Below are 18273 nucleotides of genomic sequence, written 5' to 3'. Positions count from 1 at the left end.
ACAATGACAAATGTTTTGATCGAATTTTTTTTGAATTATTTGCAAAAATCCATCAAATGTTAAAAATAGCAGCCTACAACAACACATTCTAACTTTTGACCTAAGAACATAAACTTTTTAGTGCCTTCCAAATATATCCGCAACCTGCCCAAAGGTATTTTTTCCCCAGCCCAACCTGTTCAAAAGAAGCCCAACTGGGGGGAAACCAGTCCAATCTGGCAACATTGCGCAGCTTGCACAGTTTACCCCAGTCTCGTGAAGAAAACACTAATCAACAACAACAATAAATCTGCTGGAGCATAATGTGTATGCATGATGATGCCCTGTTCACATTTCAGTCTGCCACAGAATGATATTGCACTCAAATAATCTGCAATAAGTTGAAGGGAAATCAGTGTCTAGTAATACCTAAATGCTTATGAGAGAAAACTTGATTAATGTCTGTGTTTTTGATTCTACCAGATCAGAACTGTTGCTCACATGAAATACTTCAGCTATTTTACCGTCACATTTGCATTGATAAAAGGAGCACATTGATAAAACAAGCCAGTTTGTTTAGCAAATAAGTCCTCAAATACAGCACAGGAGCAATAGCATGAGCCAGCAGAGACTGAATCAGCAGAAAATAGAAAATAAATAAATGTACATACCAATGCAATATATAGTGTTTAAATTGATGAAGTTAAGAACATGATTTTTTGGCTGATCTACGCTGAACATACCCACTATAGAAAAAGTTTTATTGGAATAATTGTTACCCTGTCACCTCAGAGCATTTCTCAGAGCCCGCTTAAGGGCCTGGAGGTTTTCCCCTTAATGTTTATGACCAGTCACACTGTCCATGTGATGTGGTACCTGGCTGTTAGTCCAAGTTCTTCTCAGCATAAAGAATTTGACAATACATCTGCATGGAAAACACCAGGGCCAAGATCTGTCGAGAGAATGATTCACATGGGTGAGAGAACACAATTTCATTATTTTTATCATTGAAACGGATCCTATGTTCCATTTGATTTAGATGTCAGGAGATGTCAGGGATTGTGAATGGCATCCCACCAAATTAACCATGTACTAAGTGCAAATCGAAAAACTAGTAGGATTTGCAAATAGTTGAGCTCAATGACCAAGCTAACAATAATTACAAGTTGATCACAGCTCTGCCTTTTCTGCAGTCAAACAGTAAAAGAAACATGCTGACAAATATAAATTATACATTACACAAAAAAGTTTAACATTTTACAAATACAACTGGTGTAAATACTGGCATGTTTTATTTGGGTAGATTTTATTACTTAAAATGTCAGATTATTTAAGTGTAACTGTTAACAGATACTTAAATAATATATTTAAAATTCAATAAAACTTTAAAATGCAACTCAATTAAATCACTTAAATTCTAATTAATTCTTAGAGGGTTGTTTGGTCATCAAACAACTGTTTTGGTCCTGGAAATGACTGGTTTGCAATTAAGACACAAAACTGTTTAATGTGACATGTTTCCTTGACAACCACAGCTAAATCATAGCAACGGCCTTAGGATTAACAAGGAAGGGCAAACTAAGGAACTGGTCAAAGCACTCTGCCTCTGGAGAGCCTGTCAGACCATTTTCACATGACCAGTCTGATGGTCTCTTCTCATAGGAGAAGCTCTGTTGTGCTGTGTGCCCTCCACCAAGATAAGCTGCTCCAGTAACCTTGAGATGTCCTCTGCTGGCATACTTTGCCCTGCACCAAATTTCTAGTTTACCTTTAGGATTTTAAGAAATTACTTTAAGCTTTTATCCTTGGGTTTTTAGGCTGTTTTTATTACTATCATTATTTTATATTGAAATAAATGTTTTTGCCATTTATACATGTACAGTTGAAATCAGATATTCCCACACAGTCTGGAAAAAGATTCAAACTGCCTGACAGTAAGTCAGACTAAACTGTGGCTGTTTTAGGTCAGTTAGGTTTACCCATATTATTTCTATTTGCTAAATGTCACAATAATGAAAGAGAGAACAATTAAGAGTTTTTTGTTACTTTCTTTTGTTGCTCTTTTCTGGTTATTAAGTTTACATACAATAAGGTTACAATATTTTAACTAATTTCAGAAAGCCCAGGTGACACTTTTATGGCTCTGTAAGCTTCTGTGAGTTAAACAGAGGAACATCTGTGCATTTTAAAGCAACATCTCAAACTCTCTGCTGTCATGTGTGTGCCATGGTGTAACATTCTAATCATAAATGTCATTAAAATCATCATAACCAGAAAAGAATGTTTGAAGACATTAGTCTGTAATTAATCTATACAATGTGTTTCACTTAGGAAACCAAACTGCTTTTTAATTATACTCTGATTTATTGAGATGCCCTTGTATAAATACCATGGGGATGTCCAGCTATGATACAGTTCAAGGAGACTGGTTCTGTCTCCCAGAGATTAACACGATTTTGTGTCAAATGTGGGATTCAACCCTAGTAAAAAACTAAAGACCTGGTGAAGATGCTGTTGAAGCTGGTAAGAAAGTGTTATTCTCCACAGTGAAAACCGTCCTGTAGCAGCATGGGCTGAAAGGCCATTTAGAGAGGAAAAATCATTATTCCTAAATCAGCATAACAAGCCAGTGTACAGTTTGCAAATGCACTCAATGACAAAGAGCTTAATTTGTGGAGACATGTTCTGTGCCCTGATGAAACTTGGCTATAAAGATAATCTTTACATTTTGAGGAAAATGGGTAAAGCTTCTAAGCTCGAGAACACAATCCCAACTGTGAAGTACAGTGGTGGCAGCATCACAGCCATCAGCCTCTACAACGGCTCTTTGGGGAAACCTTCATAATATGAGCTATAACAAAATTTAATTTCCCTTTGGGATTAATAAAGTATTTTTGAATTGAATTGAATAATGTTGTGTGGATGTTTTGCTATAGGAGCGACTGGTGCACTTCACAAAATAGATGGCATGACGAGGAAAGGACATGATATGGAAATCTTGAAGCAACGTCTCAAGACAATTGGCCAAAAAGCTAAAGCTTGGACACAAATGGTTCCTACAAATTGACAGTGACCTGAAATAGACCACCAGTTTAGTTACAAAGTGCCTTAAGGACAACAAAATCAAGGTTTTGAAGTTTTACTACCTTTTCTACCCTTCAACAATGATACATTTTGAAAATTAAAATTAGATGTACCACAGTGGACCACAGTATGTAAAACAGGATTGGCTTAACAGAGAGTAAAGATTATTCAGTTCTGATAACAGGCTTTCAACTAAGTTGTTAAAATGAAAACAAATAAATAATGAATAAATATAAGGACAGGTACCTGTACAACACCAATGCACACGCCAAACACAAGGACGGGGCGGATGTTGTCACTCAACCAGTTTTTGGCCTTCGCATAGCACCCCTGCTGCAGACATTCACACACAAAATGTGGGAGAGATTCTGATGAGTAATACAGCAAAGGAGTTCATCAGAGGTAGAAGACTGACGTCAGCAAAAGGATGAGCCAGAGGAGCTTTAGTGACAAAAGGACAGTTGTTTTTTTCTGAAAAATGGTAAGAGTACAGTTGTTTTTTTGGCATTAGTGGCCTTTATTTTATCAGTAGCAGTACAGGAAGTAGGGTGGAGAGAGAAGGAGAAGACATGCAGTAAATGGCCCAGGGCCGGGAATCAAACCCAGGACACCTGTGTCGAAGAATGTAGCCACTGCGTATGGTGTGCTTGCTCTACCGCTGAGCCATGTGACACCACTAAATAGTACAGTTTAACCAAACAACAAAAATTGAATGTACATCTTTGCCAATTAAACAGTTATACTAAATTGTGTGTGAGTCACTCTTGGATCAGCTTACCAAGACAACGCCGGTGGAGCAAGAAAGTGCACCTAATTCAATATATAATTATTTATGTATTTATTTATTAATGTCCTAAAAAGGCCTGGACATGAAACATGAAAGTATTTATCAAGACAATACACTGTCTAAATATAACACTTGCATGTAGAGGGAGCCTACCTTACCTGTAGACCCTAATAAGATCCTGTACTGCTGATAAACTGGGCATCAGTTTACAAGCAGCTTCCTAATCTCTGTGAACCTCTCACCTTCAGTATCTGTATCAACATCTGCTACCAGCTTTTATTTCCTCTATTGTATGACACACAATGCTGTTCTATCTTGAATCTGTTCCTCCCACTTTTTTATCACGGACACCCCCCCCTATCTGAGCTCTTGTCAAATGTAGGCAATCGGGGTTAATCAGGAAATAACTGCAGTCTAAGAAATTCAGCAACAAATCATTTTCCTATGTGTGGTTACTGCCAGCAAATATGTGCAGCGGTCAGGCAAACTCATGCATCTGGAAAATATTTTGCTTCCATTACAGGGTAAAAAAAAAACTAAAATGCGATTTGGGAATTGAAATATCACCCCTTCCTGGGGTTTCAAATGTTCCCCTTAGAAGTGAGTGACAGACCAACCTCACTCCATTCTTTACACGTCTCTCTCTCAGCACCGGGGCAGCAGGACGAGGGCAGCGTTCTGTTCAGCACTTCATACCAGTCTGTTTTGTTGTTCACTCCACAGCATTTGAACTGCACACAGAAACATGGAGAAGAGAATAAATCCACATATTTTTCTTCAGTTTGGTAATAAACCAGTTTCTGTAGTAACTGATTCATCAGCAGGGTGGTTGTAATTATTTTTGGACAAATTTTTTCCAAGCATGTTGGCACAATAAATTTGTAAAGCTAAATGCAACTACAGCTGCTGTGATCTGTGACATACTGAAAAACCTGGCATGAGGGATTCATGTGTGTTCATGCATACCATTTTCTGCACATTGTCCCAGGATTTTTGCAGCTCATTTTCTGAATTATATTTCTTCATACCATCCTTTAAATTACTCTTGGCATGTATCTCCACCTACAAAAAACATAGAAAGATGCACAGTTACTTATTCAGACAATATTTCTTTATTCATGGTCAGACTCATTCATTTCTTGCAGGATGGTTTGGGGAGGTAAGCTTGGATAGATCACTGTCATTGTCCTCTTTTTACATTATGTTCAATTGTGAGATTAATTAAGACAGCAAGCTCGAGTTTCCTTGACACATAATGAATAACTGATGACAACATACTGTGCCTCGCAATAGTAATCAAGCCTCTTAAACTTTTTCATGAAGACCTTAATGACTTCATAGTTCAATGTGTTTTATTTAGTTTGTGAGATAGACCAACACAAAGTTGCGCATAATTGTGAAAAGCATATAATGCTTTCAAAACATTGTATTCAGCCCACATGTGTCAACACTTTGTAGAACCGCCATTTACTGCAGTTCCAGCTGCAGGTTTATTTGGGCGTGTCTCTACCAAATTTAGTCATCTACACCCTGAAATATTTCCTCTTTGCAATGCAGCTCAAGGCCAGTCAGATTGAAAGGATGACCTCTGTGAACAACAATTTCCATTTAGGTTTGGACTTTGACTGGGTCATTCCAATAGAAGAATATAGTTTGATCTAAACCATCACATCGTATCTCTGGCTGTGTTTATGGTTGTGCCCCTGTTGGAAGGTGAACCCCCACCACAGTCTCAAGCTTTTAGCAGCCTCTAACAGTCTTTCTTTCAGGGTTGTTGTGGATTTAGCTTCATCCATCCTCCTATCAACTCTGACCAGCTTCCCTTTCCATGATGAAGAAAAATATCCCCTCAGCATGGTGTTACTACCACCATGTTTTACCCTGGGGATGGTGTGTTTGGGGTAATGTGCAGTGTTATTTTTTCCCCCACACATATTGATTTGCATGCTGGCAAAAATGTTAATTTTGTTCCAGAGCAGCTTCTTTTAGAATCTATATAATTGCTTCTTTCCCTAGATGGCTTTTGGCAAACCTCAAACAGGATTTCTGATAGGCTTATTTAAATTACTTTTTTCCTGTCACTCTTCCATAAAGGTAACATTTAGGGAGTGCGCAACAAAAATTATTCTCCAACCTGAGCTGTGGATATTTGCAACTCCTCCAGAGTTCCTATAGGTCTTTTGGCTGCTTCTCTATTTAATGCTCTCCTTGCCCAGCCTGTCAGTTTTGGCAGATGTCTTCATAGGTCTGCAGTTGGTCAATCTTCTCTCCATGTTCACATGATTGATTGAACAGAACTCTGTGAGATGTTCAAAGCTTGGGATTTTGTTTTAGAACCTTAACTCTGCTTTAAGCTTCTCCACAACATTCTCTCGGACCTGTCTGCTGTGTCCTTAGTCTTCGTGATGCCGATTATTCTCCAGTGTTCAACTGCATATTTTACTTGATGTTGTTCATACTAAAGTTATGTGACAACAGGTGGATGTTTACTAATTAGGTGATGCCTGAAGGCAATTGTTTACACTGAAATGTCCGGTAAATTATTAATTTATTCTCAGCAATCCCCTGAGTGTGTCTTACTCATTTTCTCTTCTTCCAAAGTGCATGGCAAAGGAATTAATCTAAACAGGTAAAAACAGCTGCAACACTTTTAGTATATATCTACAGTGGTAACAGTAGTTGTCTTGCAATCTGAAAATTGGTTTGATTCCAGCTTCCTACTATCACTCGCCCCCGGGCAAGACACTTAACCTCAAGTTGCCTACCAATCTGCTTATCAGTTTGTTAGTATGTGTGTGGTAGTGAGTGTGACTGGGTGAATTACAAAACACTTTGTTTTTATTGTGGATACTATCAATAATCTGTCCAAGTCAGTGAATATATAGCAAAAAATCAAATGGGCCCAAAGCAGAACCTTGGGATAACCCACATCAGTAGAATCTGACATAATCTGTATTATACAGACACTGAACCTTCTGTTTAAAAGTTAGGATCTAAACTACTCTAAAACAGTTCTATTCAATTCAGTTTATTTATATAGCGCCAATTCACAACACATGTGTTCTCAAGGCACTTCACAAAAGTTAGGCACATACATTCCAATTAATCCTAACCATCGAACAGTGCAGTCAGATTCAGTTATTTATTCAAATTGGATAAAAAGTTTTTCTGTCTAATGAAACCCAGCAGATTGCATCGAGTCAGTGACTTGTAGCAGTCACTCCTCTTGGATGAGAATGTAGAGACAGTGTACAGTCACTGGCGTTGACTTTGCAGCAATCCCTCATACTGAGCATGCATGTAGCGACAGTGGAGAGGAAAAACTCCCTTTTTAAGAAACCTCCAGCAGAACCAGGCTCAATGTGAGCAGCCATCTGCCACGATCGACTGGGGGTTTGAGAGAACAGACCAGAGACACAAAGAGAACAAAGAAGGAGTCCTTTCTATGGGAAGGAAAAGTAAATGTTAATGGATGTAGCTCCTTTAGTCGTTTCATCTAGAAAGAAAGAACAGATAAACTTTGAGCCAGTTTTCAAGGTTAGAGTCTGAAAGAGAGCACATAGAGTTAGTCACAGTAGAAGCTCAGTCAATTGCCATGTCTAGGAGAGAGAAAGGGTTAAACACTGAAAGACAGGGCTAAGTGTATCATTGGTAGAGGGTGAACATTAAATTGTTGCCAGCAGAAGCTTGGACGATGCCCCTCTCCAGAAAGGTGTCACAGGTAGACACAGAGTCAGGCCAGGTGTAGCTTCTAGGAAGAAAAAAGAGAGAACAAAGTTAAAAGCTGAAATAACAGCAAATAATGCAAAATTGGAGAGTAGTGTGAGAATGTAGCGAAGAGGGTAAAAGTGGTCATTATGTCCTCAAGCAGCCTATGCCTATAGTAGCATAACTACAGAGATAGCTCAGGATTAACTAAAACACTCTATAAGCTTAATTAAAAAGGAAAGTTTTAAGCCTAGCCTTAAAAGTAGACAGTTTGTCCATCTAGAGCCCACTGATGGCCTTTGTTATACTAAAAGCCACAACGATTGGGATACCTCTCTCTGTCAGATTGACCATGACTATTGGAAAAGAGAAGGTCATACAGGTAGCAGAAATGGAGGGTGTGTTTGCACCTCAACCATAACTGAGCTGGTTTAGGTTAAACCTGACTCCCCCTTACTCCATCCAACAGGGAGGGAAGAAGATGGAGGTAAAAAATAAGGAAGATAGCACAGGATAACCTAAGCCACTCTAACTATAAGCTTTATCAAAAAGGAAAGTTTTAAGCCTAGCCTTAAAAGTAGACAGGGTGTCTGCCTCACGGACTAAAACTGGTTCCACAGGAGAGGAGTCTGATAACTAAAGGATCTGCCTCCCATTCTACTTCTAGAGACTCTAGGAACCACCAGTAAACCTGCAGTCTGAGAACGAAGTGCTCTGTTAGGAACGTATGGACCAATCAGATCTCTGATGTATGATGGAGCTAGATCATTAAGGGCTTTATATGTGAGGAGGAGAATTTTAAATTCTATTCTGGATTTAACAGGGAGCCAATGAACTCTTTTTAATTTTCATCAGATCTCTTGCTGCAGCATTTTGAATCAGCTGAAGGCTTTTAATTGCATTTTGTGGACATCCTGATAGTAAAGAATTACAATAGTCCAGTCTTGAAGTAACTATGCATGGACTAGTTTTTCAGTGTCACTCCTCGACTGGATATTTCTAATTTTGGCAATGTTCCGGAGATGAAAGAAGGAAATCCTAGAAACCTTTTTAATATGGGATTTAAATGATATGTCCTGGTCAAAAATAACACCAAGGTTTTTTAATTTATTATCGGAGGTCAATTTATTGCCATCCAGGTTAAGCGATTGACTAAGCAGTTTCTTTTTTAAAGACTCCGGTCCAAAGACGACAACTTCTGAAAATTTAAAGTCATCCAAGTTTTTATGTCTTCAAGACTTGCTTGTAGTCTATCTAACTGGTTGGGCTCATCAGGATTCATGAATAAGTAAAGCTGAGTGTCATCAGCGTAACAGTGAAAATGTATTCTATGCTGCCTGACAATTTTACCTATTGGAAGCATATATAGTAAAGAGAATTGGCCCAAGTACTGAACCTGGTGGTACTCCACAATTAACCCTGGAGTTTAAAGATGATTTTATCATTTACATGAACAAACTGGAATCTGTCAGACAAATAAGATTTGAACCAGTTTAGCGCTGTCCCCCTGATCCCTACAGCATATTCCAGCCTTTCTAAGAGAATATTGTGATCGACAGGATCAAATGCAGCACTGAGATCTAACAGGACAAGTACAGACACAAATTCATTATCTGAGGCCATACGAATATCATTAGTGACTTTCAGCAGAGCTGTTTCAGTGCTATGATGAGCTCTGAAACCTGACTGAAACTCTTCAAACAGGTCACTTCCTTAAATGATTTGGTTGGGATTGGGTCTAACATACAAGTTGAAGGTTTAGATGAAGCTAATATTTGTGATAACTCAGGAAGCTCCACAGGATCAAAGCAGTCCAAACACAGATCAGGTTCTACAGTTACTTCCAATGTTGTCTCATTTGCTGAGGATGAAGTAATCATCTTCGGGAGTATGTCAATGATTTTATTTTTAATATAATTAATTTTATACAAAAAGAATCCCATAAACTCATGACTGCTGAAAGCTAAGGGAATGGATGGCTCAACAGAGCTATGACTCTGTGTAAGTTTAGCAACTGTACTAAAGAGAAACCTAGGATTATTATTGTTCTCTTCTATTAATGATGAGAAATAAGCTGTTCTGGCTTGGTGAAGTGTCTTTTTATACAACAGTAGGCTATATTTCCAGATTAAGTAGGAATCCTCTAGGTGTGTAGAGCACCATTTTCTCTCCAATTTTCTAACATTGTGCTTTAAAGTACGCAGCTCTGAATTAAACCATGGAGCTAGCCTCCTATGAATAATTCCCTTCTTTTTCAAGGGGGCTGCATTGTCTAATGCACCACGCAAAGATGAAGTAACACTATGAACAAGAGAATCAATTTGTGAAGGTGAAGAAACAAAATTATTGCCCTCCACTGTGTTTTTCTGTGATAATGAGGAAATCAAAAGTGGAACAGTTTATTTAAAGGTTGTTACAGCATTGTCTGATAATGATCTACTATAATGAAATTTTCTTTCAGGTGTGGAGTACTTGGTTAAATTAAACTCAAAGGTTATTAAAAAGTGGTCAGACAGGACAGGGTTATGAGAAAATATTGTTATGTCTTTACACTCAATGCCATATGTCAGCACAAGGTCCAGAGAATGAAGACAAATGTGGGTAGTAATCTAGTAATCTAGTAATTCTAGTAATCCCATACAAACTATGAAGACTGTTAAAATGGTGGATCGACTGTGTCAAAGACTGCTAAAAGGTTTAACAAGACTAAAACAGTAAATTCCCCCAGTGTCTGAAGCCATCATGATGACACTGAATACTTTAGGCAAAGTAGTTTCTGTTGAATACATTTTACAAAAACAAAGTAGATTGGTATTTATCATAACCTTTGATTCTTGAAGTGAAGTAAAATTTAGAAATGGGCCTGTACTTATTTGGCTGAGCACCTGCAAATGAAAATCCCTGCCTCTTTAACTCTGCCATCTCCAGCTCAGCCTCCGATCTTTTAGACATTTCCACTGTCTCTAAACCGTACATCATAGCAGGTCTCATTACATCCTTAACCTCCATCACATCACACCTGACCCTCGTCTCCATCCACTCCACCCTGCCTCCAGTCTCTTCTTCACTTCCTTTAGAATCTGGTTAACTGTAGGCAGTGCTGGCATAGTTGGAAGTGTAGAGGGAACATGTCAGGGCAGGGGGTCCGATGGAGATCCATAATCAAAGCTCTGTTGTGAACGTACAGGAGGAAAAGGTTTAGAACTATCATTTGGCTTCACTGCCATTTCAGCAGCATGCACAGAGAAGCAGTTTGAAGGATTCAGGCAAGGTGGAGGACAGAGGGGGTCAACACAAAGTCAGTCACAGATCACCTCTTCTGTCCAAGAGGAAGAGAGGTTTGGAGAGGAGGTTGAACTTTGTGGTTTTTTAGAGGGTTCCAGTAGAACTGTGTCTTAACATGGAGTGTTCTGGTTGCATGCGTTGGGTTGCATGCGTCTCACGTTGGGTGAAGAAGAAGCTGGATAGTTGGGGAAAGGTGCATTTAAAAACTATCCAAGAGTGGGTCTCTCTTCTGCAGTTCATCTGAAACTCGCCATATATACTGATATTTGAGCGTCTCTCTGTTAGCAGCACTATTGAAACCAAGTACGTAAAAGTCCAGCCTTTTACGTGTTAACTTGTCTCTATATCTACATTATAGGTTGGGTTGCATAGCTTTGTTCTTGTGTTCATTTGATTGTATTTGTTTTTGTTCTTTGTTGGAAAAAATTGGATACTGTGGGGATCGTGAGCTCACCTTGTCCTGGAGGTAGTATAAAACCAGCATCAAAGTGACCTCTGTCAGGACCAGGATCAACAGGATTACAAAGAACTGCAAAACAGAGAACAGCTGGAGAATGACATGTTGCATTCAAAGGTTAGACACCTTTATTACATGGTCACCTGTCTCCTCTTATTTAATGCCCTTTCTTGTATTAATAATCCCTAAATGCACAAAATCTTCACTAAAAAACATTTTTAAATGCTTTTAAAGAAATTATGACAGTTCTCTTACAGTGCACAAAAGACAGCGCTGCTCCTTTAGAGCTCCAAGGCAACCCAGGAATCCTATGACCATAGTGATACCACCAGCAACCAGCAGCAGATTGGCAGCTGAGAGCGATGGGAAGGACAATAGAAGAGAGGAGAACTCGGCCTGTGTGAAGGATAGCCAGACCCCGATGCCAAACAAGCCGCATCCTCCCAGCTTTAAAGGAAATGTAAAATCAGAGCAGGATTAAAACACCGTCAGGAAATAAACTATATTGCCAAAAATACTGGGTCACAGCACCACATCACTCAATTCTGGTGTTCAAATCACTTCCATGACTGCAGGTGTATAAAGTTTGGTGTGGAGAAACTTGACTGGTCTGCACAAAGTCCTGACCTCAACCTTCTTGAACACCCTTAGGATGAATTAGAGCGGAGGATGCAGTTCTGGTTTTCTCATCCAACTATGAACACTCTCCTAACCTTGGAAGATGTTTACAGAATTGTTAAAGTTGCTGTTGCTGACAACAGTGGGTCTATCAACACATTGGACCTTGTAGATTAAGATTAGGATGTCATCAAGGTTCATGTACATGTAAAAGTAGACAGACTAATACTTCTGGCAATATAGTGCATACAAATTGATAAGGCACAGTTTTAGGAGTCAATGCAAACCATTTCAGACAAAAAAATAAATACAGAGCCCAGGTGGTACTCTTCAATTTTAGCTATATTATTATTATTGTTATTATTATTAGAACTTTTAGTTTAGAAAATCAGATCAGCAGAATCTGTGTTCTATTACAAAGTCAGCAGCTTGTGACTAATCGGTGAAAATACTAACCCAGAAGATAAGATTGAAGATAAACATCAAGTATTTAACGCAGCACAAGCACCTCCGAGACACAGACATCCTGCAAGCAAGAAAGACAGATCAGAGCAAAAGACCTCAATTTAAACAGTGTTTCTCTGCACTTTGTTCTTTTAGGGGTCCATAAAGCGCTGGATCTGTTATGACCTGTTCCGCACAATTTTAAATAGATAAGTAGTAGAGTGAGGATGTGATGGCCACACTACAGGAAAGTCAGTAACCCTTGTGCTGAAATAGGTGTATAAGCTCTTAGACATCAGGAGTGTGCGGACAACCTCACATCATCCCCAGACGAATGGAATGCAGAGCTTTAAACATACTCCCAAAAAAAAAAAGGCTTCAAATGTTTGTTAATGATACAGGGTCTAAATGGGACTAGTGGCTGCCATACCTCCTTTTTGCCTGCAGAAGCACCTCAGGCCTTCACTGGTTTCTCCCCATTTCACCTCCTTATGGCCATGAGGTGAGGGGCCATCTGACCCTGCTGAGAACATCATGCTCCCATGCGAGATCAAGGTAAAGAGGAACCTGTTCTTGTTATTTTCTGTTGTGCATATGAAGGATGCTGTGGGTGAGTGAACTGGTTCAGTCAAAGAGCAGCAGGTCACTAACACCAAAAGGTTTGGTTTGATAAAGAAATGTTGTTCCATGCCAAAAGGTTTTGGTAATGTTGACGGTAAGTTGCTGGAAAAATTACATAGGCCTTTTGAAGTACAGAGAAAACTTGGACCTACTACCTACGTCTCCACACCAGGTCTCCAGTGAGGGAGTAGAATGCTCCATGCCAACCTTTTCAATTAGAAGGTTCCATGCACTGAGAGTGAAGCAGTGGTGTTGCTTATTCACAGCATAGAAGAGGGGGAAGAAGTTAATGACTACTTGCCTTCATTAACATTGCCTGTAGTGGATCTAAGCCACCTCACCAGTGAATCACAGTCTCAGCTAACACCTCTGATTAATTCAAGTATATTTTAAGAGTGCTCAGGTCACAGCAGTTTGGTGGAACACAGCATTGTTTAAAACCTGATGCAGCTGTGAAGCGTAAAAGTTACTTGCAGGTGCCCCTCACCAAACAGTCCCAAGAGTTGACAGCATTTCGTACCTCCTGAGGGACACTTGAGGTCAGAGTCCTACCATTTGGTCGGTATGGGGCCCCAGCAACATTCCAAAGACTAATGGATCAGGTACTCAGTGTGTAGTGTGGGGTGGCACACTACAGGAAAGTTGGTAAGCCTCATGCACCTTCATTTATTGTTTTGTACATTTATGGTTTTCATAACAAAATGACACACTTTAATTTGTGAAGTTTATGGAGTGGTTTAAATGTATTTGTTCTATTTGTCAGGTATATATTTTTAATCATGTCATTTATCACCATAGGTTTGTGATTATATTAATGCTTGTTTCTTTTAACGGTGTCTCGCCCTCCATGATCTTTGGGAGTTTGTCCAGACAAAAGATGGTGGCCAGGGCTCAGGGCACCTGAATACATGGAGAGGATAATAGGACTGCACCACCAGCTCCAGCTGCACCTCCAGCTGGAGCTGGTGGTGTATATTGTATATTCTTTCGTTAAAGTAATTTGTTTGTATTTAACTAAAGATCTGTATAAATACCTAAATGAAATCATTTGGTCTGGTCAATAATGGTCTGATTATATTTATATTTACCCTCGTGTGTCATTTTTTTGTTAGATCATTTATGTTCTGTTTGTGCAGTCAGTTGGTTTGTTAAGTCTAAATTTTTTACATGAGCTCAGTTTATTTTCTTTGACCTTTTTTAATGAGTTAACGTTTGTCTTTAATACTTATGTGTTAGTGTGCATGAGCACGTTTACACTAGAGGTCCAATCTGAATTGTCCTTAGCAGCCACCCTACACAGGAAGTCTAACTGCTGACAGGAAGGAAGCTCCCTCCCCAGCTCAATAACCCTAATTATACTGCTAAAGGCATTTTCCCATGTCTTCTATGACTTACAGCATCTTCCTCAGAGCGCAGATCATTTCTCCAAAAGCAAAGAAGAAAATACACAGAAAATTCTTTTGGTACAGGGGTTGGAAAGCCAGAGTAACTACTGCAAGCTTAGTACACCTGATGAAGTATAGTTTGTTGATTCTAAGCAGAAGCGCTTCACAGGAAAGAACCAGTAGAAATGACTGCAGTATACCTAACCTGATAAATAAAAAAAAGCGAACCTTAAACTAGTGTGTTATTTCAATCTTTCTTTTCAAATGTCGAAAAATAAATTATTTGAATTTATATAAATATTCACATTGGCTGAGCTTTTTCATATTTGTTACTTTACACAAAGTAGTGCTTATTTGTAAAGTAGGAAGAAAATGGTACATGGTTTTCCATTTTTCCAAATAAAAATCTGAAAAGAGTGGAGAGCATTAACAATCAGTCCTAGCGATAAAACCTGTGGCTTGTGATTCTCTCTGCTACCTTGGCAAACACCTTTTCATGCCGCTGACATACAGCTGACCATGCTCAAAGCCAACCAGTGAACAGAAGTCTGTTCACCTCAAATTTCGGCCCTGCTCTTCCCTGATGGAACCTGCTGATGACCAGGTACCAAGAAAGCCAGTACTGGGCCAGGAAAAGCCTGTAATGGAAACAGTCACAAAACGCTTGAGTGAAGTACAGCCCATGGAAAAGGAGCATATATAAAGTCCAATGCAACCAATTTCCTTCTGCCATCCCCTAATTAGTAGACATAGCCCACCTGTGTGGAATTTACTCGTATTCGTCGTCTCCCACCTTATCCGGGACCGGGTTGCGCGGGCACCCTGACTTCCCTCTCCCCACACACCTCCTCCAGCTCCTCTGGGGGAGCCCAAGGTGTTGACAGGCCAGCCGAGGGACATAGTCCATCCAAGGCGTCCTGGGCTGTCCCCTGGGCCTCCTCCCGGTGGGACATGCCAGGAACACCTCCTGAGGGAGGCGGCCAGGAGGCATCCGGTGTAGATGCCCAAGCCACCTTAACTAGCTCCTCTCGATGTGGAGGAGCAACGGCTCTACTCCAAGCTCCTCCCGGATGGCCAAGCTCCTCACCCTATCTGTAAGGGAGTGCCCGGTCACCCTATGGAGGAAGCTAATTTCAGCCACTTGTATCCAGGATCCCGTTCTTTCGGTCATGACCCACAGTTCATGGCCATAGGTGAGGGTAGGAACGTAGACCGACCGATAAATCGAGAGCTTCGCTTTTCGGCTCAGGTCTCTCTTTACCACAACGGACCAGCAAAGCGTCCCCATTACTGCGGCAGCCGCACCGATCCATCTGTTGATCTTCCGCTCCAAGACCCCGAGATACGTGAACTCCTCCACTTGAGGCAGAATCTCCCCTCCAACCTGAAGCGGGCAAGCCACCTTTTTCCAGTCGAGAACCATGGCCTCGGACTTGAAGGAGCTGACCCTCATCCCAGCCGCTTCACACTCTGCAGCAAACCGCCCCAGTGCATTCTGTAGGTCTTGGCTAGAGGGGGCCAGCAGGACCACGTCATCTGCAAAAAGAAGAGACGAAATCCACTGGTCCCCAAACCAGACCCCCTACAGGGGGGAACAGGACAGGCAGCCCTGCCAGCAGCCCAGCCGGAGTCCAACATGCACTGGGAACAGGTCCGACTTAGTGCCGGCAATGCGGACCAAACTCCTGCTCCGCTTGTACAGAGACCGGATGGCCCCTAATAAAGGGCCCCCGACTCCTTACTCCTGGAGCACCCCCCACAGGGCCCCACGAGGGACACAGTCCAATGCCTTCTCCAGGTCCTCAAAACACATGTGGACCGGTTGGGCAATACCATGAACACTCGAGTACCCTGCAGAGGGTGTAGAGCTGGTCCAGTGTTCCACGGCTGGGACGAAAACCACACTGCTCCTCTTGAAGCCAAGGTTTGACTATTGGCCGGACTCTCCTCTCCAATACCCTGGCATAGGCCTTACCATGGAGGCCGAGGAGTGTGATCCCCTTATAGTTGGAACTCACTCTCTGGTCACCCTTCCTATGAAGGGTGTGTAATTTAATCTCAGTATAAATCCAACTGAAGGCCTCGGAGGCTTGTTAGATAAACAGCATCACAAAGACCAAGGAACAGGGGAACGTTGTGGAGAGATTTAAAGCAGGGTTAAGATCTAAAACAATATCCCAAGCTTTGAACATCTCACAGAGCTCTGTTCAATTATCTGAACATGAAACGATGGTGGACCAACTGCTAACAAGACAAGGGGATTCACCTAAACTGACAGGCTGAGCAAGAATGAATTAGAGAAGCAGTATGGATGCCCATGGTAACACTGGAGGAACTACTGAGATCCACCCTTGAGGTTGGAGAATCTGCTGATAGTACTATTACTACTACTGGGCTAAAGATATTGGCACAACACAATTGCAAACCATGTATTATTTTCCTTCCACTTCACAGTTGTCTCCTAACTTGTACTTGCCTTGCATGTATAATATCAATATAATACACTGAAATTTGTGGGTGTACTATGAATAAAGGGAAAAGGTTCAAGCCATATGAATACTTTTGCAAGGCACTGTGAAGGGGAGCTGTGGATTCCCTACACAGTGCCTTGTGAAGGGGATCATGGCAACTATTATCATCGCAACATGATAATAGTTTAAGTATTATCATGGCAACAAGGCATAATAAGAAACATACAATTTATTGCCCTTTATTAATCTATTTATCAAAGTAAATTTGTTACGTTTACCTGCCACAAGATTAAAAAGTACCTGACATGAACTCCTGGCCTTCGCATGGGCCTTACCATCTGGTTTAAGAGACACTACAATGAGCTCAGAGTTTTGTCATTCCCCCAACACCCTCACTTATCAATGTGATTGAGTATCTGGGTTGTAGCCCACTGCAACCTCCACTGGATCAACAGCTGCTAATGTCTTGGTAAGAGAACAGAGATCCTGTAACCATACCTCACCTGGTGAGGGCTGAGGAGCTGCATTGGAGAGCCCACAATAAATTAGACAGAACATTCAACATTTAAGTTAACAGTACTCAGATCTTACAAATATAAGAAACAAATGAAGCAGTAAGTTTAAATTTAGCATTTAATTACATCATACCGTATGCATTTAAAATCCTAAATTTGGACCATGGGGATTAATAAAAGTGGAGTTTATGATTATGTTTTTTCTTAATCTGTAAAATGAAATCTGGACTTTACCTGAAGATGACTTTTACTTCTCTCAGTTCTTGTCACACTCCTCTTAAAGCCAAACTCCCTTAATGCTTTGTTAGCTTGACAGTTGTCCTAGATTTGGTCTCTGAAGCGGCCAGGCGCCTAAAGTTGCTTTCCTTCCTTCTATTTTCCTCCTTCCTGGGTGAAGTAAGTCTCTCTGTTTTTACAGGTTAACTTGTTTTTCCAAAGACTTGTAACTTAAACATAATTTCAACCTGAAAGACTTCATCGTGTTTAACGCCTTTCTTCTCACAGATTTCTGCCTTTGTCTGTCCCACCTTCTTCCACTCGCTGTCCCTCTCCTTAATGTTTTCCAGATGTGTGTGTTGTTGCCCGTCCCAATTAGGATCCCTCCCTTCCCGTTTTTTCACACTACTGCTCCCTCCTCGGGCAACAGACTCTAGTTCTTGGCATGTCTTAAAAATCCAATTTTTTACTTCTTTGTTCCACAAATCTAATGTCACGCTCCAGTTTCCTCCATTTCAGTGATATGACCCAGCATACAGCAGAAGTTCAAGTACATTCTGACGCAAAGGAACTCACAAGCTGGCCCACTTCCCGACCAAACAGTGGATTATGTTTCATTATTGCTAGTCACTCTCAAAGCAAACGGTTGTGTTTTAGTATCTTAGGTTTTGAAGCCATTTATTTTGTTACCTTTTACAACCTC

General features: G+C 40.6%; 1 protein-coding gene across 2 annotated transcripts; it reads right to left on the bottom strand.

The window, feature by feature from the left end:
* Window positions 1-219: 219 nt before the first annotated feature.
* On the bottom strand, window positions 220-17929 carry LOC124864826 (tetraspanin-9-like). Of its 2 annotated transcripts, none has more exons than XM_047359762.1 (8): window positions 17589-17929; window positions 12375-12444; window positions 11556-11747; window positions 11298-11372; window positions 4817-4912; window positions 4468-4581; window positions 3310-3393; window positions 220-931 (listed from the first exon to the last, which is right to left on the bottom strand). In XM_047359762.1, the coding sequence occupies exons 2-8, from the start codon at window positions 12441-12443 to the stop codon at window positions 863-865; spliced, it is 699 nt and encodes a 232-aa protein (XP_047215718.1). In that variant the 5' UTR covers window position 12444; window positions 17589-17929; the 3' UTR covers window positions 220-862. The 2 variants fall into 2 exon arrangements, with proteins under 2 accessions (XP_047215718.1, XP_047215717.1); XM_047359761.1 differs by having other exon boundaries at window positions 3310-3396; window positions 17589-17928.
* Window positions 17930-18273: the final 344 nt, after the last annotated feature.

Source organism: Girardinichthys multiradiatus, chromosome Y (genome assembly GCF_021462225.1).
Source record: "Girardinichthys multiradiatus isolate DD_20200921_A chromosome Y, DD_fGirMul_XY1, whole genome shotgun sequence".
In the NCBI taxonomy this organism is placed as follows: domain Eukaryota; kingdom Metazoa; phylum Chordata; class Actinopteri; order Cyprinodontiformes; family Goodeidae; genus Girardinichthys; species Girardinichthys multiradiatus.
This window is presented reverse-complemented; position numbering and strand designations above follow the sequence as displayed.

Excerpts from the sequence above, each read along its gene's own strand:
- LOC124864826 (XM_047359761.1), bottom strand. The coding sequence starts at position 12,443 with ATGTCTGTGTCTCGGAGGTGCTTGTGCTGCGTTAAATACTTGATGTTT. Across the intron at positions 11,373-11,555 it reads AGCGCTGTCTTTTGTGCACT|TTCTTTGTAATCCTGTTGAT; the intron begins GTAAGAGAACTG and ends TCTGTTTTGCAG. Across the intron at positions 932-3,309 it reads TGTGCATTGGTGTTGTACAG|ATCTTGGCCCTGGTGTTTTC; the intron begins GTACCTGTCCTT and ends TTCTCTCGACAG.